A 22259-nucleotide genomic window follows, 5' to 3' on the forward strand; every position below is an offset into this window, starting at 1 on the left:
ACTGAAAAAAAACTTCTCGTTCAAAATCTGCTCCTCCCCATTAAAATACCCAGGTATTATTCCTTCCGACCCAAATCTTATATAGTCAACAAATTATATCCCTCTTATGCAACGTACCTTACGGGACCTTAAGAAATATAAGTGTAATTAATATTCGTGGTTTAGGAGGATTAATATACTGAAAATGGATATAATACCTCGGTTTCTGTATTTATTTCAAACCACTCCTGTTTTTGTCCCTAGATCATATTTTTCCACTTTACAATCGGCTTTTATAAAGTTTATCTGGGGCCACAGGAAACCTAGATAAAATAAGAAACTACTAGCATTGCTTAAATCAAAAGGAGGAGCGGGCGCACCGGACCTATACTATTATTATGTTGCGGCAGTATTGACCAGGATAGTCAACTGGTTTCACTATTCTGACACTAAACAATGGGTACTAATAGAGCAATTGTTAAATCAATATGACCTTAAGGTTCTTCCTTTGCTAGATTTAGCAACTAGTGATACTCACTGAGATCTATCCCTTACATCTCATCTATTAAAGATTTGGGTTAAAATAGCCCTACCGCTAAAACTGTCTTCACAAATAGGCCCTATGAGACCTTTATCCGGAAACCCCCAATTCCTGCCAGCTTTAAACAGGATGAGTTTCCGTATTTGGAATAAAGAATCGCATAAAAGAGTGAGCCAGATTTCCTGTCTGGATACATTCCCGCCCCTATTAAATTCAGTCTTTTTGGGGAGCTGCGGTGGCTCAACGCGATTGGCACTGCGCTGACAAGCCATTCACCTCTGCAGCTAGGGGTTCGGATCCCGGTCTCGGCTACATGTGAATTGAGTTTGGTGGTCTCAGCCCGGCTCCCGGTGGGTGTGCTATGCGAGGTAAGCCTGCGCTTAGTACGCCCACCCCCCTCCCACAAAAACCACCACACTTACACGCACTCGAAATTGGGTTAACATGCACGCACTTTGACCACGCGGTCTTTAAAAAGAGAGGCGAAGGACTAACAGGGCTGGTTGAGCGGGCTAGATCCTCTCACTCCCTTATAGGGAGTCCCTCTGCCCCGTTGGGCTTCAAAGCGGAGCAGGTAGGGCGGGCTGTGTGGGAAGACCCCCTCACACACCCGCCATTGCCACCCGGGGCATGGAGAAAGTGGCAGATTGCCTCGGGGGAGGCCTGCCTGTTCCCAACTCCTGCAGTCCGGCTCCTCTCTCGAGTACACGCACAAAAAAACACTTTAAAAAAAAAAAGAAAAAAAAAAATTCAGTCTTTTTACAGCAACTTACTTACCCAATGGTTGGAACATCGGCAATTGCAGTCATTTTTGTCCTCCGTTTGAGCTTTTGTTACAAGACTCTAAACCAAAACATGTTTTATCATCAATATAGAAGATGCTCACAATAAAAAGAAACACCCTGAACCCCCGGAATATATAAACAAATGGGTAAATGAGATTAATGTTCAAATTAAAGCTGAAGAGTGGGAGAAGTAATTTAATTTAACACATTGTATGTCACTAACAACCAGGGATGGACTGGCCATTGGGACTACAGGGAGTTTCCCAGTGGGCCGATGGATCAGTGGGCCGGCTTCAGTGACAGAGGACCGCCGCCCCCCTCCGCTCCTCTGTCTCTCCCTTCCCGCAGCACTCACCTCCTCTCCCTCCCACATGGGGGACAAAGAAGCAGGGGGGAGGATCAGGGGGGACGACAGAGGAGATGGGGGAGGGGGACAGACAGCTGACTCAACAGCTATGGCCTGGGAGTTTCTTACTTCTGCCTAATCTTGTCCCATAAGGGGGGCCACCAAACTGATTCTTTGCCCCGGGTGAAATAATGTCTAGCTTCCCCACTGATACTGCCTATAAGAGTACCAGTACCAGCCATTCTACTCCAATAAAGTAGAATGGCTAGTGGCTAGTGAAGGGGGAGAGGGGGCTTGGGTGGCTGCCATGGGAGAGACCTGTCAAAGTGGGCCAGTCTGGATGAAGTCCAGGGCCAAATTTTTGTCCCAGTCCAGCCCTGCTAACAAAGCTCAAGAGACGAACTACAAACTACTTTCTAGATCAGGGGTATTGAATTAAAATTCATGGAGGTCCGATAAGTAAAATTTTCTTCCAGCCGAGGTCCGCATCGCAGTTTTGTGCGATTACCCTGATTCTTTACATTGCAGCCCAGGGGTGCAGGCACGACACACCATTCATTTGAATGGGCTGCTGCGCCTGTGTTTCTGCTGGGAAAAGGTCCTGGCATCTTTTTAAAAAGGCAGCCACATGGAAACTGCATGATGCGTTTGTACCATGCAATTTCCATGTGCAGAAAATTGCACCTTGCATTTTAGTGCATTTAGGAGTCAATGGTACCCCTTTACGTTTTCTGTGCAGCACCTCATTTTGTGCGCAGCTGCTTGTCCCCTTCACATCTTCCCCACCACAGCCCTGTCCCCCTTCACATATCACCCCACACAGTATTACCCCCCTTCACATATCACCCCACACAGTATTACCCCACTTCACATATCACCCCACACAGTATTACCCCCCATCACATATCCCCCCACACAGTATTGCCCCATCACATATCCCCCACACAGTATTGCCCCATTACATATCCCCCACACAGTATTGCCCCATCACATATCCCCCCCACACAGCATTGCCCCATTACATATCCCCCCACACAGTATTGCCCCCTTTACATGACCCCATCACATATCTCACCACACAGTATTGCCCCATCACATATCCCACCACACAGTATTGCCCCATCACATATTCTCCCACACAGTATTGCCCCATCACATATCTCCTCCACACAGTATATTACCCCATCACATATCCCCCCCCCCACAGTATTGCCCCATTACATATCCCCACACACAGTATTGCCCCCTTTACATGACCCCCATCACAGATCCCCCACACAGTATTGCCCCATCACAGATCTCCCCACACAGTATTGCCCCATCACAGATCCCCCCACACAGCATTGCCCCATCACAGATCCCCCCACACAGCATTGCCCCATTACATATCCCCCCACACAGCATTGCCCCATTACATATCCCCCACACAGTATTGCCCCCTTTACATGACCCCCATCACATATCCCACCACACAGTATTGCCCCATCACAGATCCCCCCACACAGTATTGCCCCATCACAGATCCCCACACAGTATTGCCCCATCACAGATCCCCCACACAGTATTGCCCCATCACAGATCCCCCCACACAGTATTGCCCCATCACAGATCCCCCACACAGTATTGCCCCATCACAGATCCCCCCACACAGCATTGCCCCATTACATATCCCCCACACAGTATTGCCCCCTTTACATGACCCCCATCACAGATCCCCCCACACAGCATTGCCCCATTACATATCCCCCCACACAGTATTGCCCCCTTTACATGACCCCCATCACATATCCCACCACACAGTATTGCCCCATCACAGATCCCCCCACACAGTATTGCCCCATCACAGATCCCCCACACAGTATTGCCCCATCACAGATCCCCCACACAGTATTGCCCCATCACAGATCCCCCCACACAGTATTGCCCCTTTACATGACCCCCATCACATATCCCACCACACAGTATTGCCCCATCACAGATCCCCCCACACAGTATTGCCCCATCACAGATCCCCCCACACAGTATTGCCCCATCACAGATCCCCCCACACAGTATTGCCCCATCACAGATCCCCCCACACAGCATTGCCCCATTACATATCCCCCACACAGTATTGCCCCCTTTACATGACCCCCATCACATATCCCACCACACAGTATTGCCCCATCACATATTCCCCCACACAGTATTGCCCCATCACATATCCCCCACACAGTATTGCCCCATCACAGATCCCCCCACACAGTATTGCCCCATCACAGATCCCCCCACACAGTATTGCCCCATCACAGATCCCCCCACACAGTATTGCCCCATCACAGATCCCCCCACACAGCATTGCCCCATTACATATCCCCCACACAGTATTGCCCCCTTTACATGACCCCCATCACAGATCCCCCCCATACAGTATTGCCCCATCACATATTCCCCCCCCCCCCACACACAGTATTGCCCCATCACATATCCCCCCCCCACACAGTACTGCCCCCTCCACATACACAGCACTGCCCCCGCTCCCCATCCTTAACATTTTCATACATTTTCCTCCCTTCCCTCTCCACTCCTACCTTTCACAGAGCGGGGGGCGGGAGGCGGGACAGTCGTGGACTGAAGGCGCGGGAGCTGTCGGGTTGACTTTTCGAACTGGTGATTGGCTGCTAGGACCGCCTCCTAGCAGCCAATCACCTCCCATCTAACACGACAGGCAGCTACCTCTCGGGTCCCGCCCACGGTCTGGGATTGTCCCGCCTCCCGCCGTCCGCTCCTCTGCTAATAATAGCGGAGGAGGCTGGGGACAAAAGCGGCGACTAAATGGCGCGATCGCCGCGGTCCGGAAAGAGCAGCAGCTCGGGCCGGATGCGGACCGCGGGCCGCCATTTAGTGATGCCCGTTCTAGATGGTACTGGTGCCCACTGTCACTTCAGCGTATATACCTAGATAAATCGGATATATGCTGGTGGCCAAAGGCTCATTGTTCCATATTTGGTGGGAATGTCCTCAAATTTTTTACTTTTGGAAAAGATAATGCAATTATATACAACAATTACTGGGGAACCAATATCTAATACGCCACAAATCACCCTGCTCTCCATTCTGCCAGGATCCTATAAAAGTATCAAAAAGAGTCCTCTGAGACACTGGCTGACAGCTGCGAGATTAGTCATACCACGGCATTGGCGTTCAATACAAACTCTATCAGTTAATGAATGGGTCAATGAAATGGACTGTAGAGAAGATGGAGACATTCATAGCACATGAACTTGACACTTACGAGGAATGCCGCCGGACATGGGCCCCCTGGAGAATGTATAGGGAAATGATAAGAAACTAGAAAGCTATAGGGGAATCATGAAAAGGGATAGGACCGAGATAAGCAAGGTTTCGAAATAGGGCACTTTATTTGCTGCCATGTCTAACCCCACCCTGCCCCCCCCCTCTTACCTACCCCCCCCCCTTTTTTTGGGAGGGTGGTTAGTTTGGTTTTGTTTTATTTTCCTTAGTTATATGTGAAAACGTAATCCGCTAGATGAAGTAACTATATTATCTTTTTATATGTATGAATTTGTTTATGTTGGAATTTATTAATGTTTGTATTATAATTTGCCAATAAAATTAGATTAAATACCAAGAGTTACAAAATTAAAAGAAATATGACCAATTAACAATTAATTGTATAGAATATTGCAGCCTTTACATTATATGGATAATTTAAATTATTTTCCGATGGAACTGCCATCAATTAAACATCTGTACCAATTAATTATACGCAGACTCAAAGTATTCTACCATAGACAATATTTAGCTTGTATTAAAGAAGTATACAGATGCAGCAAGCTTTTTCAGCTTAAAAAGTGGGAAATATCCCAGTGACGGTCATTGGGAAAGAATAGCGTTTACTATTGGTAACAAAGGGCAGTGCTGGAGTAATATCTGGATAAAAAATATTTTATTAGCAAACCGTAAAGGCAGCAATGTGCTACACTCTGCTTGAGTTCTAGTTTCACAGTGTCATCATTTTAAGTAAACCACACCTAAATAAGGTACAACCGATATGAAAGAACATGTAACATAACACATCTGCATTAACCACATACTGTAGGTTGAAGTCCTTTATGCCAGTCAGACTCAATACTGAATTGAATCTCCAGGTATTCCTGGAAATTTCAGATAGTCTTTCTTGCTTCCCTCTCTTTCCCCTTTCTTTCCTCTTTCTTCCCTACCAAATCACCCCCCCCCCTCCTCTCTTCCACTGTTGTGTACTCTATATAGTGTATATAAATTGCTATAGTCACAGGAATGTCCCTTGATTTAATCATGTATATTAATTGCTTGCTTTATCTCTCTCCATCCTTTCTATATTCATTTTGTCTGACATAGTAAATCAAAATAAATATGTGAGAAATTTCTAAGAAGGACAATGGAGACAATTTACAATAGTTACTGGACAACTTGTTTAATATCCCTTTTAAAGTTCTTCAGATGGGCGGTAGCATCGAAAAGAGATCAATGTTTATAAGGCTGCTTTCACACTGGGGCGGGGGCGCCGTCGACGATAAAGTTCCACTATTTTTAGCGTTGATTTACCGTTGTTTTTGCAGAGGTATTCGGCCAATAGCCGGACGCTTTTAACCCCCGCTAGCGGGCGAAAAAGGGTTAAAAAACAACCGCAAGGGCGCTTTGCCGGAGGTTCGGCTTCACTTTCCTTTCATTTCAATATACATGTACAACACCGCTCCAAGGATGCTGCTTACAGGAGTTTTTTTTTTTAACGTCCTGCCAGCGCATCGCCTTTGATAGCGAAACGCATTGACGTCACTAACGCCCGTGACACCGTCTGCAGCATCCCCACTTGTGTTGGCGGGCCGGAAACTGGAGGAGTGGTACAACGGGAGCCGATCAGGTCCTTGCAGTTCTCTCTCCATACTATATGCTTGGATAGCAAATCTGCAGAGACTGTAATTAATACAGCTCCAAACGCAGAGAGGACATGGGAATGGGGACAGTCTGGAGTGAAGTGTTTACAGTGGTAAAGTACCAAAGCCATGTTTAGAACCTTCATGCATTAGACTTTCATATGCTCATGGATTTAACCTCCACTCTCCTTTTGCCATTTTTTTTTTTTACTTGCATAGTCTATGACTGCCAGTCCTTGTTAGCTGACCTACTGTTTTTACCGCTCCCACTGTTGCGGTGGATGCCATCCCAATTTTTACGGCGACAACACCTCACATTGTGAGTGGTAAGGGAGTATCTTAGAAATGTAGTGGACATTTCTATACCTGGTAATTCCTACTTTTGGTTTTGAAAGCTTTTTCATTTGCCTGGCTAGTTGTATAGCTTAGAGATACTGTGCTGCACCATTTCTGTTTCCCCAAATCTGCAACTCGCATCACTATGAAGATGGTAGGCCTGAGGTTGCAACCATCAGGAGATGGTTGTATTTGTTTCACAAACTGGATTTTAGTGCTCCTAAGTTATGTGGCCATTCATAGAGTCACCTCTTAATTCCCTGCTGTATGTGTCTGGTGACGATCTAGAATGTTAAGTGAGCACAGGTTCAATTTAAATCTTGGTTTAAAGTGGTTGTAATCCTCAGACATGAAATATGAACAATCCTTCTATAGTGTGTACTTGTCTCAAATCCAGAGCACTAAGTGTAATTTCTGTCTGCTGCTTTGTTCCTCTGCTATCAGCATGAATCACTTCTGACACATTTTTCTGACACAAAGAAAAAAAAAGTGACAGGGGAGGGACCTCCAGCTGATTGACAGTTCCTGTGTGCTGTGTGAAGAGGGGTGTGTTCCTTCCCTCTATCGGCTCTCAGAAAGCTTTAAAATTTAGCACTTTGGCTGAAGAGAAGATGAACAGGTACAACTTATGTAAGAGGATTCATTTCATCCTGTGTATTACCTGAGACCAGTCACTTCACTGGGGTATATTAAGGGTTTACAGTCACTTTAATGGAGGCTGTCTCCACCTTCCCTACTGTGGATAAAGAGTTGTGTAGTATAAAAAAAGTAATTTTAGTTGTGAAATTTCCTTTTTTTTTTTTATGCCTTGATTTCATAATTGGGTTTATAAATGTACTCTTTTTTTTATTAAGGTTTTTCCATTGGATAAAGCGGTTGACTATGCAAAACTCAGGATCCATTTGTTATCAATGACCTTGAATCTACAGTATCAAATTCAAGACCGGTAAGTTTTTATTACCCATATGTACTTCTAAAGACTGCTCATTTTGTTGGGAGCTGCAGGGCTTCTTCCAATATAGTTTTCCTTGACAGCTGAAAGCCCACTTGGGAGATCCCTTTTCCTGCAGCTCACCTTTATGTTGTACGCCATACTAATTACCTGAATTAATCAGTGACCTCACACCCTTATACATAACTAATTAAGAGGGAAACATTTGATTGGCCAGGTTGAGTTTTCCCAGCCATTGAGTGTTGCTGCTGAGACAAAGCTGGTGCTTGGCATCTTGAAGCAGTGTTAACCACTCATTTAATATGATGTGTGTTTGCGTGTAATATATATGTATGTGTGTGTTTATTATTGAGGCTCCGTTCACATCTGAACGATCCCAATTGTGGGTATAATCGCTGCGATTTTGCCATGATTGTTGCCCGATCAATCGTGGTAAAATCACGCAAACAAAATTGCGGGATGCCTTTCGCTCCGCCAAGGGGAAGAACAAGAACTTAAATTGGGTGACATGCGTCCCGCGATTCTGTTTGCTTAATTTTACCGCGATTCGTTGGGTAACAATCGCGGCAAATTCGGGGTGGCCGTTGGACGGGGATCACACGGGTGTCCCCACAATGTGCAGCTAGTTCGAATCGCGGCGATTCCGCCATGATTTGGTTCGCTCAGATGTGAAGCGAGTCTTAGTGGTTAGCTCGAGTAAAGTGGGCTATACCCAGATTGAATTTTATCTGACTCCTGCTGAGTTGGCCAAATTTGTTTTCATGGATGACTCTTTCCACAACAACACCGGTCTCAATAAAAGTAGACTTTCTAACGACTTGTCAAAGGACCCTGGCGGATAATTCTCGGCTGAACATCGCTTGCATCCAGTCAGGTAAAGGTACAATTCGGATGGTTTCTGTCAAGTAGAACCAGCTCTGATTTTTGTATACTACAATATCCAAGGACCCTATAATTACTATAATTGTGTCTTATTCTGTGAGCACCCTTTCCTTACTACTTTTGTCTTTAACTACTGACTTACTGGCCTTTGTACAGAACTACGCAAGGCAAGTTTTAAGCTGAATAATCATGTGTGCTACGTTTTAAACTACTTAAAGTGGAATGCCAGTCAAATTACAATTATAATTATACCTAAAACTGCTCCCACCCCCATTCCAAGCCTATTCTAACTACCCTTTAAAAGAAATGTGGAAGGTGCTTCGTCCAGTCACATGATTTCTCCAGGCAGCCAGCTTCAGTAAACCGGAAAAGATCGTCTAACAGCGGGCTGCAGAGTCTGGGCACTAAGGGTCACTCATAGACTTACTATGGGCAAGCCATTGTCGGTTATCCCTTCCTTACACTGAAGCTAGCACTGGCACTTGATCATGTGATAGGTAAGTATAGATGTCTTTTCTTTACAGTGTGGGTTAGAATAGGCTTAAAATTGGGTGGGAGCAGGTTTTAGGTACAGTTAGATTTGACTGGAATACTACTTTAAGTTTATCCAATAATAATCTAAGCCAATTGAAATGGCAAAAACTGACATTGCCATTGTTTATAAAGATGTATTGAAAGGAACATGTAGGGAAAAAAAGTAGCTTAAACTGATTAATCCCCTTCCATTTTTATATAAAGACTAATAGGCACATTATTTTGAAAGTGTTTTTAGTTAGCAGTTTTTCCTTTGCAGAAATATAGGAATTTAATGCATTGCCTCCTCTTGACTTCTTCCACTCACAGGAGAGAGGTTTATAGGATCCTTAAAGATGAGGGGATCTTGCTACCTCGATATGCTGTCCTAAACCGTGATCCAAACAAACCTGATGGTAAGTAATCACATTCATGTTGCGTTTTAAGATACACCGCCATTAAAGCACTATAAGGAATTAATGGTAAATAAAAAGGTATAGAGAAATATTAGAGAAGAGTAGAGGACTGCAAGAAGTAAATAAGAAAGAAATGAGAGGAAGTACTAGGAGAAGAGGTAGAAAGGATTTGAGTGAAGTGATAAGTGCAAGTAAGATTTCCAGGGGAGGATGATCCTATAGTGTCTTCATACTGCACACATTGAGAAATGTTGGCATCACACTGATATAGGCACATGTAGGTTCATTTTTAAATGTTGGTAGGCATATATATTGTATAAAGAAATGTGTATCATTAAAAAGCATCCTGTCATCCAGGTTCTACCCTACAGAGTTCCCTGCTGATGTATACTAAGTCCTCGATCTCCTCTACTTCCGGTCCTACTCCCTGGAGCCATTTAGCCACATCAGGCATTTTAGTATTTTTCCAAAGCCTAGTTAAAAGGGTTTTGGCTTCAATAAGCAAGTCAAATGTGAGCGAGCGTTACATGCGGAAGGTGGCTTAGACATCTGGTTGTACCAGCAAGTAGCTAGGTGGAAGGTAAGGGCATGCAATCCTTTCTGTCCCATAGTGAATTTGAGTGCAGAATGGGCATAGTTGTGGACAAGTCCACCATATGTGCTTAAGAGAGTCTATAGCTTGTCAGGACCTCCAGCATATTCCAGGAATGGAGGTGTTTTGCAGTACCATCTACTGCGTAATTTGGAAGTGGTTTATTTTATGTTTATGTTGATAGATCCTTTAAAAAGGAACAAAACCCTCCTATCCCTTTCGGGCAAGGAAGCTGCCGTCTTGGTTTCTGTTTAATCTTCAATTACCATGATGCTACACATGTGATCAGTTATGACACCAGCCATTTGATGGTTTGACAGTTTGGTTGAGAGCACAACCATTGTAAGTTCCATTTCCAGGGATGTGCCGGGAATGTTTTCTGAAACGGTGAATCAAAGTTTAGTTCTGTATATATGTCAGCCCCTCACATACACAAATCTGTACACAGACAGCCCCCCTCCCTTTCATTCACACAGCCCTACTTGTAAATTAGGTCTTCCTGCCTAGTCCCAGCTCTTGTTTTTCACAAAGCCGACATGTTGCTGAGACACAGAATAGCTGACAACCGATCACACTACATAGCACAGTACAGGCAGCTCACACGAGGGGTTGCACATGCACAGTTGTAGCCAGAGGTGGCAGTAAAGAGCTTGATGTCCTGAGCTCAATGACAAAAAAGCTGCTGAGATTGTTTCTGTATTTCACAACACGGCTCCCCTTCACCCGCACCTTGCCTTCTCCTAGCCCAGCCGGGCCCCCTTACATTTGTCCTTGACTGCCCCCCCCCCCCTTTTGTCGGCCCTGCCTAAGGGTAATAAGAGACTAAAATGTTCCATACATTCAGTCATTTATCATTTATGAATCAAAACTACAACAGTAGTTGAATGCATAGCTGAGTTGTCAGAGTGATGATAGCTTAGTCCTTCAGACAAAATACACAGGGAGAGATTAGAGGACCCTGTCCATTAAGGGTAAAGTGACAGGGACTTTATAGAGGTCACCGTCACAGGACCAATCCTCCTTCCACCACAGTGGTTGCAAAAGACCCACTGCTAGATTTGCAGGGAGGGATGATTTCACCCCCTGCATCATGTGACAATGGTTGGCTGAGACACAGCAGTGGCGCCATTGGCTCCCACTGCTGTTAGCCAATCAGAAGAGAGCGGATGGGGCAGAACCACGGCTCCGTCTGAATGGTTTTACTATCACTTTAAATTTCTCCCTGGTAGGGTTTGCAGGTAAAAAAGATGCATGTATACCTAATTGTATGTGTAAAAAAAAAAAGTCACAGCAACCTCCTTTGAAACCCATAATTTATTGTTCAATTATCCTAACACAACCAACGATTTGCAAGGCACATGAACCCTGCGCTGTCCCCTTTACCCACATATCTCCACCTGTCTGGAATGCTGTTCAGTGTACAGTTCTAGACAGCTGTTTTTAATAGTGTAATTAACAGGCAATTTGTACCAAAAATGAACAACCTCTAGAGTTCAGCTTCAGATGTGAATGGCCTGCTCTCAAATCCATGCCTGCATAAAACATGTGTACGGCTGAAGTTTGCACGGCTGACATTTTGTAAAAGTACAAGGCGATGCTTTGCTAATGCGTAGAATATTGAAGTGAATCGATGTGCTCATTTTAACCTTCTAAGGTGGCCACAGGTCCATAGAGAAGTAATGTTGTGTTGTCTTCCATAGACATTTTTTAATTCACAGGAAAGAGTAAACATTGTAAATAATGTGACAAGGCATCATTGATTTTGAGGTCGTTCTGTATTCTTTTTTCTGCAAGATCAATCTTTTGATGCACACCAATCTTTTTGTAATCACTGCAGTTCTTAAGACAATGGAAAATGTTGTATTTTTGCTTCTGCCAATGCAAACAGAAATGATAGTTTGTAAAATAAATGATAAATTACAATGTAAATGTATTAATTGATTTGTGTTTGTAGTAATTGAACTGCTTACAAAAGAAATGGGTCCAACAGCAGGCTTTTCTCTTAGGCTGATCATTTCTGTTGGGAGCATTTGGTAACGGCATGTTGGCACACGTTGATGATTTAGTGCTGTGGCTTTATGCATTAGACATAGTTGTCAACATTTTCATTGCATGCCATGATAGTATTATACCACTACTATTAACTACTTATGTTCACTTTGAACAATAACCAATAATTCTCACATGTGTGGTTTGAACATTGTTTACATATGCGGGCGCAACTTGCTTATGCGTTCGCTTCTGTGCACGAGCAATGTAATGGGTTGCCACATATTTTGCCTTTGTTTTCTATGTAGATGGTTATTCCATAAAGAAGTCCCTAATGCCAGGTACCATTTTCTCTTAGTAAAGTTTCCTTTAGAGGGAAACTAAACAAATAGAGCAAACAGCTAGAAGGCCGCAGGTTTGAGACCCCTGGTTTATGCAGTTGGTTCTTCCTTTGGTCTGGCAAGTCTGAAAAGGAACAGAAGTCTGAACATAGAAAGCAATGCTACTGGAATGTATTCTGATTATATTTCACATGACAAAGAGTTCTGATGTTTAGCATTCCTTTATAAGTAGCAGTAACAGTTACAATCTGATAGCCTTTCATTGTTTAGATCACATGCGCTTCTAATGTGATACTTTTGAAGTAGTAAAGCGTTGTCAACAATTGAGGCATGACATACTGTATTTGCTGGCGTATAAGACCTTTTACACTTAAAAAAACTGGCCAAAAAGCAGGGGTCGTCTTATACGCCGGGTCAGCTACTCGGATGCCTGCTGGATGTGCGGTAATACTGTATGTAGCTTTAGCTACATACAGTATATACCGCTTAGCCAATCCTGGTGAGCGATGTATTCAAATAAATACAGACCCTCCTGAGTAACAACCTCTGCCAATCTGAGCAGGCTACATACAGTAGCCTGCTTGGATTGGCTTTGAGAGTCAGAGAGGCGCGGGCTGATGATGTTACAGCCATTCGCCATGGCTCCAGCAAGAATGAAGAAGAATATGGCTCCAGAAGGAAGAAATATGAAGCGTCAGAAGCCTCGGAAGGGGGGTTGTCTTATACGGTGAGTACAGGCAAAAAATCTTAAACTGTAAAATTAGGGGGTCGTCTTATACGCCCGGTCGCCTTATACACCGGCAAATACAGTAAATACATGGGAGTGTATGATAGGATGTGTTTATATTTAAAAAGTAATGCCGCGTACACACAATTGGAATTTCCTTCAAGAAAAGTTTGATGTGAGCTTTCGGTCTGAAAATCCGACCGTGTGTAGGCCCCATCAGATGTTTTCTGTCGGAATTTCCGACAGCAAAAGTTTGAGAGCTGGTTCTCAAATTTTTCCGACGGGAAAAGCTCTTGTCGGAAATTCTGATCGTCTGTATGCAATTCCGATGGGCAAAAAAACATGCTCAGAATCATTGAGCTTTATTTTTCTCGGCTTGTTGTAGTGTTGTACGTCACCGCATTCTTGGCGGTCGGAATTTTTGTGTGACCGTGTGTATGCAACACAAGTTTGAGCCAAAATTTCATTGGAAAAAAATCCACAGCATTAGTTTTGTTGAAGTGGTAACATTTTGTGCTAGGGCTCTCTCCCTTTTTACATTGTAAGCTCTAACGAGCAGGGCTTTCGGATTCCTCTTGTATTGAATTATATTGTAACTGTACTGTCTCACTTAATTCTGTAAAGAGCTTTGGAAACAGTATAATGCCTGTATAATATAATAGTTGGAGGTTTAAAGCTTAATCAAGTACTGTTCATGCTATTGTGGTGCGACAATGCGTGTTGTTGCCATGCAGAACCATTTATTCTGACGACAGATGTCCATTCTCAACTCTGAGGCAAAGGCACTCCTTGTTCACACCAGAACTTGGCGCAGGAAACCATGTTCCGTGCATGTTTCCTGCACTGTGTTCAAAAGGCACTGAATAGTCAATCTGCTGCAGGTGTCAATATATTCCTAACGACACCCCAAACGCAGATGGCAAACCCAGTGGGTGTGCCTGCTCCGGACAGCATGGTACAGGAACGTTTAACCTTTTTTCCTGTTTCCAGTATAAACTGACCCTTGATGCAATTTTTTCTTTGACCTGTGACACTACTTAGAGTGTCAGAACCTAACTGAGCGTTTCAGCTTTTCCTATTTTCTTCCCTTTTTTATTTCCTTTCTTAAAACAGGGTTCCAACCACAATTAGAATTTTTTAAATGTATGTCCTTTCATCATGCGTTTTTATAATATAAATCCGGTCACTTACTATTTTACAATCCGCCGCCTCTCCGCATAGTTATTCAAAAAAGAAAGTTTATAAAACTATGTCCACACCGTTGTCATTTTGCTTGTGGGCATTGTGAAGCCCACAAGCACTTCCTAAAAAGTCTTGTATGGGGAGTGATAATTGGGTAGCGCACTGCATCCTGGGAAATGATGACACACATTTCCCAGGAGCATTAGAGGGAGATGTCAGGATCCTAGGTGATTCCAAAGGCAGATTTCGTGGGACTGCATAGCAACAGGCAATTCCAGATGAGTAAAACATTTTTTTTCTTCTTTTTTTTTTTTTTTTTTTTTTTTAGGTCTAATGAGCACAATAATGAAAAAAAAATTGGGATGGAAACTCCACTTTAAAGTGGTTTTAAAGGTGTTTTACCATCATGCATTCCCTTGTGCACATCACTGGATCGAGATCGGGCAGAGAATGCTAGAAGTTAAAAAAAATAAAATAAAAAAAACCTGCCTTTTGAACCATTTTAATGTGTCATCAGTATAGAGGGAGATATTTTCTTCCCAATTACCAATTGGGGAATTCCTTAGTAGTAAGGTAATTGGTTCCATGGCTAAAGCAAATAATGTAGGCAGGAGGTGGCAGCTTTGCCTACTTCCTCAAAAGATCATGAAATGTTCAAAGACAGTGGTATAGTAACCCCGATCTTTGACTAAGGGGCTGTATAAAATAGTTCTATCCATTGTAAGAAATGAGGTCCAAACCATATATTCAAAGAATTTGAAGAAGGTAGGGCCCTTCCACACGATCGAAAGCCGTGTGAGTGTCCAAGGAGATACTTTCTCTACCCTCTGCATGTGAGGACTGTATATATCTTAGCACTGGATGGACAGAAAATTTGCCAGGGAAAACCACTCCCATGTACTGTAAGTATTTCAACTTTGCATTTTGATGCCTGTCTTGAGTTCAGCTTTCACTGTTTCTGGGTCACTGTATCATTCAACCAAGAAATGGAAGGCTTTATTCCTTTTGTCTGCTGCCATCAGATTTTCCATTCATATAATTATTATTGAGAATTTGAAAATAAAGAAGGCATTTTTTGCACACTACCCTTTTGGACTTTTTATGCTGTTACTATGCACCACAGTAACAGTAACAGTATACACCAAAAAACCGAATTGGTGGGAAATGAACAGATAGAAAATAAGACCATTTGCCCTGTAAATGTGTTGATCTGCGCTGGGCAGCCCAGTGCTTCTGGTGTAAAGGAGTCCATATTGTTTTGTGTTCCTTTTTATCTTTTTGTTTGTATTTGTGCAGTATGTCTGAGTAAACATTTTTTTTGTATTTATGTTCCCCAGAATGTAATTTAATAGAAGGCGAGGATCATGTTGAGGTAAATGGGGAAATTTTCCAGAAACCCTTTGTGGAAAAGCCAGTAAGTGCGGAGGACCATAATGTTTACATCTACTACCCGACATCTGCTGGAGGTGGGAGCCAAAGACTTTTCCGAAAGGTAAGCTGCTTAGCTACGCCTCAATATATGTTAATGTAAACCTATACCCAATAAAGCTTTTCTGCATGCCCCCCATCTTTGGGTTGATTTCCCCCCTTAACCCCTTCTTTACCTGGTCAGCTGGGTTGAGGGTAAATCATTTTCTCACCTGCCCAGCAACTCGTCTTGTGGTAATCTGTTGCATGCCAGGCTCCACGCTGCCATCTTCTCTGATGACGTCTTTAAACGGATAGTAGTCCAAAATGCAGCGCTTGAAAATAAAAATGGTGATAAATATGTGATAGTCCAAATGACAACAAATTCCAATGAAAAGTAAAGAGGAAGGACCTCCACCAGACTTCAGGGTGCAAAGAGAAAAAGCACACCAGCACCCAGTGCAATCGATCTGCTTACCAGAAAGATGTGAAAACAAGCATGTAATCATATGATGCAGAAGCTCGATAGTGGATGACAACACTTCAGTGATGATTGGATGCATGGTGCAGCCATTAACAGGGCATTAACTTTGACTTTCCACTGGCCAAGAGGTTCCCCCGCAATGATACAGCATCTGGTACCGGTAATCTTGGATTAACCCAATCCTACTTTCTAGTTCGGCTCTAGTTCACACCAATGCAGTCAGTTCCAGTTCGTTTTCGGTCAGTTTCTGCACCGGAAACTGACTGGAACTTATTGCACTGGTGTGAACTAGAGTCATTTGAATACATGGGGAAAAATCTCTGCATGCATTTTTAGTGCAGAAAAAAAGCTCACGGAACTGCATCTAATGTGAACTGGCCCTTAACCTGAGACATCATATGCTGCAAATGTTTACATTTGAATCTGTTAAAGAATTTTACCCCAACAGTTTATATTCCTGATATATGCCTGCTGTGCCATGTACTTGTATGAAAACGTATCCTATTCTCTTTGTATTGCTTCCTTTATGTGAAATACATGGTGTTCCTTCCAGACCCTCTGCTTTACTATTAAAAACTGAACTCTTTTGGTAGTTTAGTTTAGTTTTCTGGCTGTGCTGGAAACTCTGCTTGCTCTCCTCCAATGATCAGACTTGTGCTGGCACCCCCCCCCCCCCCTCATACACGCAGGCATTCACTAGGAAGATCAGTGTACTGTTTTTTCTCCTCCCCTAGCTCTCTTAGCTCCTTCTAACAGATGGGTATGTGATCACTTATAAAAAAGGAGACAAAAGTATTTAAAACGTTGTTTCTTTATACTTATACACAAGCATTTTGACTTTAATTTTAACTTTAATGAGGTTCACACGATTTACTAATTTTCTGTGCAATATGCTTTTGCTTTTAGATTGGTAGCCGCAGTAGTGTGTACTCACCCGAAAGCAATGTCAGGAAGACTGGTTCATACATTTATGAAGAATTTATGCCTACTGATGGCACTGATGTAAAGGTACGGTGGTGGATACCAAAAAAGGACAAAATAAAAATGTAAAAATATTTGACATTTCTGTTTCATATTCAGTGTTCTGTTCGATATTTCAATGTTCTCTGAGTTTTCTTACGCCATCCACATCCTTGTGGGGTTAGGACACGCAGTATTTAATTTTTTGCAGCAGAACCTGTCAGAGGAATTTTATGTTTTTATCTGTTTGTTATAAAGGTTTACACTGTGGGACCAGATTATGCTCATGCTGAAGCTCGGAAATCGCCTGCACTTGACGGCAAAGTAGAGCGAGACAGTGAAGGAAAAGAAGTGCGGTATCCTGTCATCTTAAATGCCAGAGAAAAACTAATAGCTTGGAAAGTGTGCCTAGCTTTTAAGGTGATTACTTGTGTCCTGTAAATCATGACTTTGTACTAAGCATTATCATTTTTCTTTTTTTTTTTTTGATGAACAGCTATCATTAAATTGGTAATTTTATATAAATACAGTCATGCTGGGGAAGATTAACTTAAAAAACATTAAAAGTTCTATGAGTGGAAGAGGAGGACCTTTCTTCATCCGCCTGTCCTCCATTAATAGTTATTTTCTTTTCACTAGTGAAAGCTGTAATATTGATTCTATGAATGCGGGAGAGGGGCCAAAAAGAGCAGGCATAGTCGGAACTCTTGGTTAGAGCATATTACAGGTCCCTTGGCTTGTATTAACCCTGCGGCAACAGAAGATTTGGGCTAGAGGGGTGGGATTGCGTTGATGCTAAATCAAGCACCTGAAAAGCTCACGGAAACCTATTTCCATTTAAAATCAATGAATGCTGGCAGGGCAGTATTCTGGCAGGGCGGGAAAAAAATGCCCCCCTCTATTGAAATGAATGGAAAGTGCCTCAGTGTGAAAGGGGCCTTCACACTGACTGTCCTTTGTGCTCATTTTTATTTTAGATCTTGACTAAAGTTAGGCTTTTAAAGTGGTGGTTCACCCAAAAATCAACTTTCTGTCACTAGATTCAGCATACTGCTGACATCTAAAGTATGCTGGATTATTTTTTATTTTTTTTGTACTTATCATTTTAGCCGTATTTCTTCTCCTGCACGGAGCGGCGTATCCTTCTGGGTATAGGCGTTCCTAAATAAAGCGCAGTTGATTGACGGCCTTGGATAGCGCGTCACACCTTCCGGAAATAGCCGACGTGACTCTCTGCAATTTACTGCGCCTGCGCAGTCAGCTCTACACGGCAGGCGCAGGCACGGTAAGCAGCGGAGAATCACGTCGGCTATTTCCGGATGGCGTGACGTGCTTATCAAGCCCGTCAATCAACTGCGCTTGATTTAGGAACGCCTATTCCCCGACGGATTCCCCGCTCGGAGCCGGAGAAGAAATACACCTACAACGATAAGTACAAAAAAAATAAAAAAATCCAGCATACTGCAGATGTCAGCAGTATGCTGGATCTAGTGACAGAAAGTTGATTTTTCGGGTGAACCTCCGCTTTAAGTTAGAGGAGCTCCAGGGAGTCCCCCCCCCCAAAATAAAATAAGTCAGAAGCTACAAATACTATAGCTGCTGACTTTTTTTTTTAGCATAAGGACACTTGCCTGTCTAGGGATCCATTGATGTCCTCACCCGAGCCGGTTCTTCAAACAGGTTCAGGCGCAGGCGTCTGCATCTGAATTAAGGGATACAGGAAGTGAAGCCTTGCGACTTCACAGCTTACTGCGCATGTGTGAGTAGCACTGTGCCTTGTGAATGGTTCCATAGTCTTCTGGGACCTGTGATGTGTCTCTGAAGACTGCAGGGGAAGGGGGGACTCAACTGCAGCAATCTGAGCCGGATTTGGGAGCAAAACCACGTACTTGCTTCCCCCCCACCAACAAGTGCCAAATGTGGCAGGGGAGGGTTTCTAGAAGTGGAACTTCCCATTTTGGGTGGAGCACATTAATAAATGTATTACACAGGCACATACTTTGCATTGAAGGCACCTCCCTGTCACCACCTCCTGCAAATGCTAAATGACTTCTGAATCAGGGCCTTGAAATAAGTATGCTGCAAATAAAATCAGAACATCTTATTTACATATTGGCTCTAAATTTACTCTGAAACTATTTTAGCTGCAGGGTCAGCATGACATCCAGGAGATTCGATATTTTTTTTTATCTCAGTACCAGATTCCTTTCCAAGCGATCTATCCAGTCTTTGTTTATGGCCACAACAATAAGGCCTCATGCACACTGGACATTTTTACAGTAGCTGTTTTTGGCAGTAGACGTTTTTTTCTACAGTCATTAACCACTTCCCGACCTCCTCATGTACATTTACGTCGGCAGAATGGCACGGACAGGCACAATCACGTACCTGTACGTCCTCTGCTAGACGTGGGTGGGGGGTCCGATCGGGACCCCCCCCCGGTACATGCGGAGGTCGGGTCCGCTTGGGGAGCGATCCGGGACAACGGCGCGGCTATTTGTTTCGATCGCTCCCCGGAGCTGAAGAACGGGGAGAGCCGTGTGTAAACACGGCTTCCCCGTGCTTCACTGTGTCGGCGCATCGATCGCGTCATCCCCTTTATAGGGAAGACACGATCAATGACGTCATTCCTACAGCCACACCCCCCTACACTAGTAAACACACACAAAGTAAACCCTAACTCCTACAGCGCCCCCTGTGGTTAACTCCCAAACTGCAACTGTCATTTTCACAATAAACAATGCAATTTAAATGCATTTTTTGCTGTGAAAATGACAATTGTCCCAAAAATGTGTCAAAATTGTCCAAAGTGTCCGCCATAATGTCGCAGTCACGAAAAAAATCGCTGATCGCCGCCATTAGTAGTAAAAAAAATAAAAATGCAAAAAAACTATCCCCTATTTTGTAAACGCTATAAATTTTGCTCAAACCAACCGATAAACGATTATTGCGATTTTTTTTTTACCAAAAATAGGTAGAAGAATACGTATCAGCCTAAACTGAGGAAAAAAAATGTTTTATATATGTTTTTGGGGGATATTTATTATAGCAAAAACTAAAAAATATTGCATTTTTTTCAAAATTGTCGCTCTATTTTTGTTTATAGCGCAAAAAATAAAAACCGCAGAGGTTATCAAATACCACCAAAAGAAAGCTCTATTTGTGTGGAAAGAAGGACGCCAATTTTGTTTGGGAGCCACGTCGCACGACCGCGCAATTGTCTGTTAAAGCAACGCAGTTCCGAACTGTAAAAACCCCTTGGGTCTTTAGGCAGCAATATGGTCCGGGGCTTAAGTGGTTAAACTCTCAGTTATGTTATCCATGCACACATAGGCTGTTATTAGCAGTTTTGGCCAAAGGCATTTTTGAGCAGTAAAAACAAAAACAAAACTAGTGGGTTCTGAGAGATGTTTTTCAGCTGTAAAAATGCTGTAACGCTCAAAAACGTCGCTCACCAGTGTTTTTTTTTTTTTTTTTTTTGATCCATAAAAAACGCTAATAAATGCTATTGCAAAAACACAGAAAAAAGTTGAAAAACTCACTGCAAAGCTACTGGCGTTTTTATAACGTTATTTTAACGTCTGATGTGCATGAGGTCTTAAAGTTTGGGCTGTTTTTAGTGCAAGTATTGGTAATTAAAAAAAAACAAAAAAACTACAGATATTCATTAGGTGCCTGTCAATTATGTTCTAAAGCTGGACCATTCACTGACCTGAATTTGCTGCATTTAAAATGCTACTAATGTGCTGTGTTTAACCTGACCAATGCCTAAGGTAAGAAAGGCGAATCTCCTATGGTTACCCAACTTTTATATATTCTTCATAATGCTCTGTTTGGTTACATTGTTTTACAAATTGGGTACTTTTTTATTTTTGCAAACTTATCTTGAGAGGTGAATCACCCAGTATTAAATTAAAAACCCTGTCTCTCATCCTATATAAGCTGGAAACCTCACCCGGCCCGGACATGGAAAGGATTCACAAATTGATGGCTTTTTCTCGATTCTGTGGGTGGCGGTGCATGGCCGTTCTTAGTTGGTGGAGCACATTGTCTGATTAATTCTGATAACGACCGAGACTCCTCCCATGCTAACTAGTTACGCGACCCCCGGCTCATGCATGTATGAGATGTTCGTTTCCATCAGAGTGCATTTTTTCAGCCTGTCGAGGTTTATTGGGCTAATTGGCCCCTTTTTGAGTGTTTTTGGAGGTTTCCACAGGCGAGTGGAGGCATGGGCTTTGAGGGGAGATTTGGTGAGAGGGCTCCTTTTTGGGTTGTTTGAGTGGGGAGAGGGTCCTCTGGGTTGGGGAGTTGCTTGTATGGGACAGGGGGCTGTTTTTTGGGGGGCTGGGGATCCCTCTCTCTCCATGGGTTAGCTGACTGACTTGGCCTATGAGATTGGTGTGTTTTTTGTATTTTTGATGTCCAATAAATTATATTTTATACCACAATAGTAGCCTTTGAGGTGCTTTATCCTGGTGGGGTTTATTTTTATATTATCTAGAGGTGGCAGTTACTGGAGCTCTGTATGTGTTAATGAAAACTTTTGTACGGCGTAGACTACTCCTACGGTGAAAAAAATAACATTTTATTTTCCTGTCATAAAAGAGCATTCTAATCTGCACATAGAAAGCACAGAAGTCTCCTTAAAAATGTAAGAAGACTGAGTATGAATGGCCTAAAGACCCTATCCTTGCACCCCTGGTCTAGTCATGTATAGACTCTTTGGCTATCCTGGTTGTTAAAATAGAAGACTGATGTATCTACATCCACAACATTTGTATACCAACAGAACTGTATGCTCAACAAAAAAAAAAAACACCCCACAAAGACCATTATGTTCCAATCCTGTATATTTTGTATTTAATTGCACTGTCATTAAATATCTACAGTATTTAAATAAGAAAATTG

The 22259-nt window shown here is 42.9% G+C and overlaps 1 protein-coding gene across 9 annotated transcripts in view; it reads left to right on the forward strand.

Moving 5' to 3' along the window:
• PPIP5K2 (diphosphoinositol pentakisphosphate kinase 2) overlaps positions 1-22259 on the forward strand; it is a 130497-nt gene that overhangs the window by 44561 nt on the left and 63677 nt on the right. For all 9 annotated transcript variants that reach the window (XM_040342935.1, XM_040342945.1, XM_040342955.1 and 6 more), the window contains exons 4-8: positions 7760-7849; positions 9581-9666; positions 15835-15989; positions 17295-17396; positions 17607-17768. In XM_040342935.1, coding sequence (XP_040198869.1) covers positions 7760-7849; positions 9581-9666; positions 15835-15989; positions 17295-17396; positions 17607-17768 — 595 coding nt within the window. The remainder of the gene's footprint in view (positions 1-7759; positions 7850-9580; positions 9667-15834; positions 15990-17294; positions 17397-17606; positions 17769-22259) is intronic.

The sequence above is a fragment of the Rana temporaria genome, chromosome 1 (assembly GCF_905171775.1).
Source record: "Rana temporaria chromosome 1, aRanTem1.1, whole genome shotgun sequence".
Taxonomy (NCBI): Eukaryota; Metazoa; Chordata; class Amphibia; order Anura; family Ranidae; genus Rana; species Rana temporaria.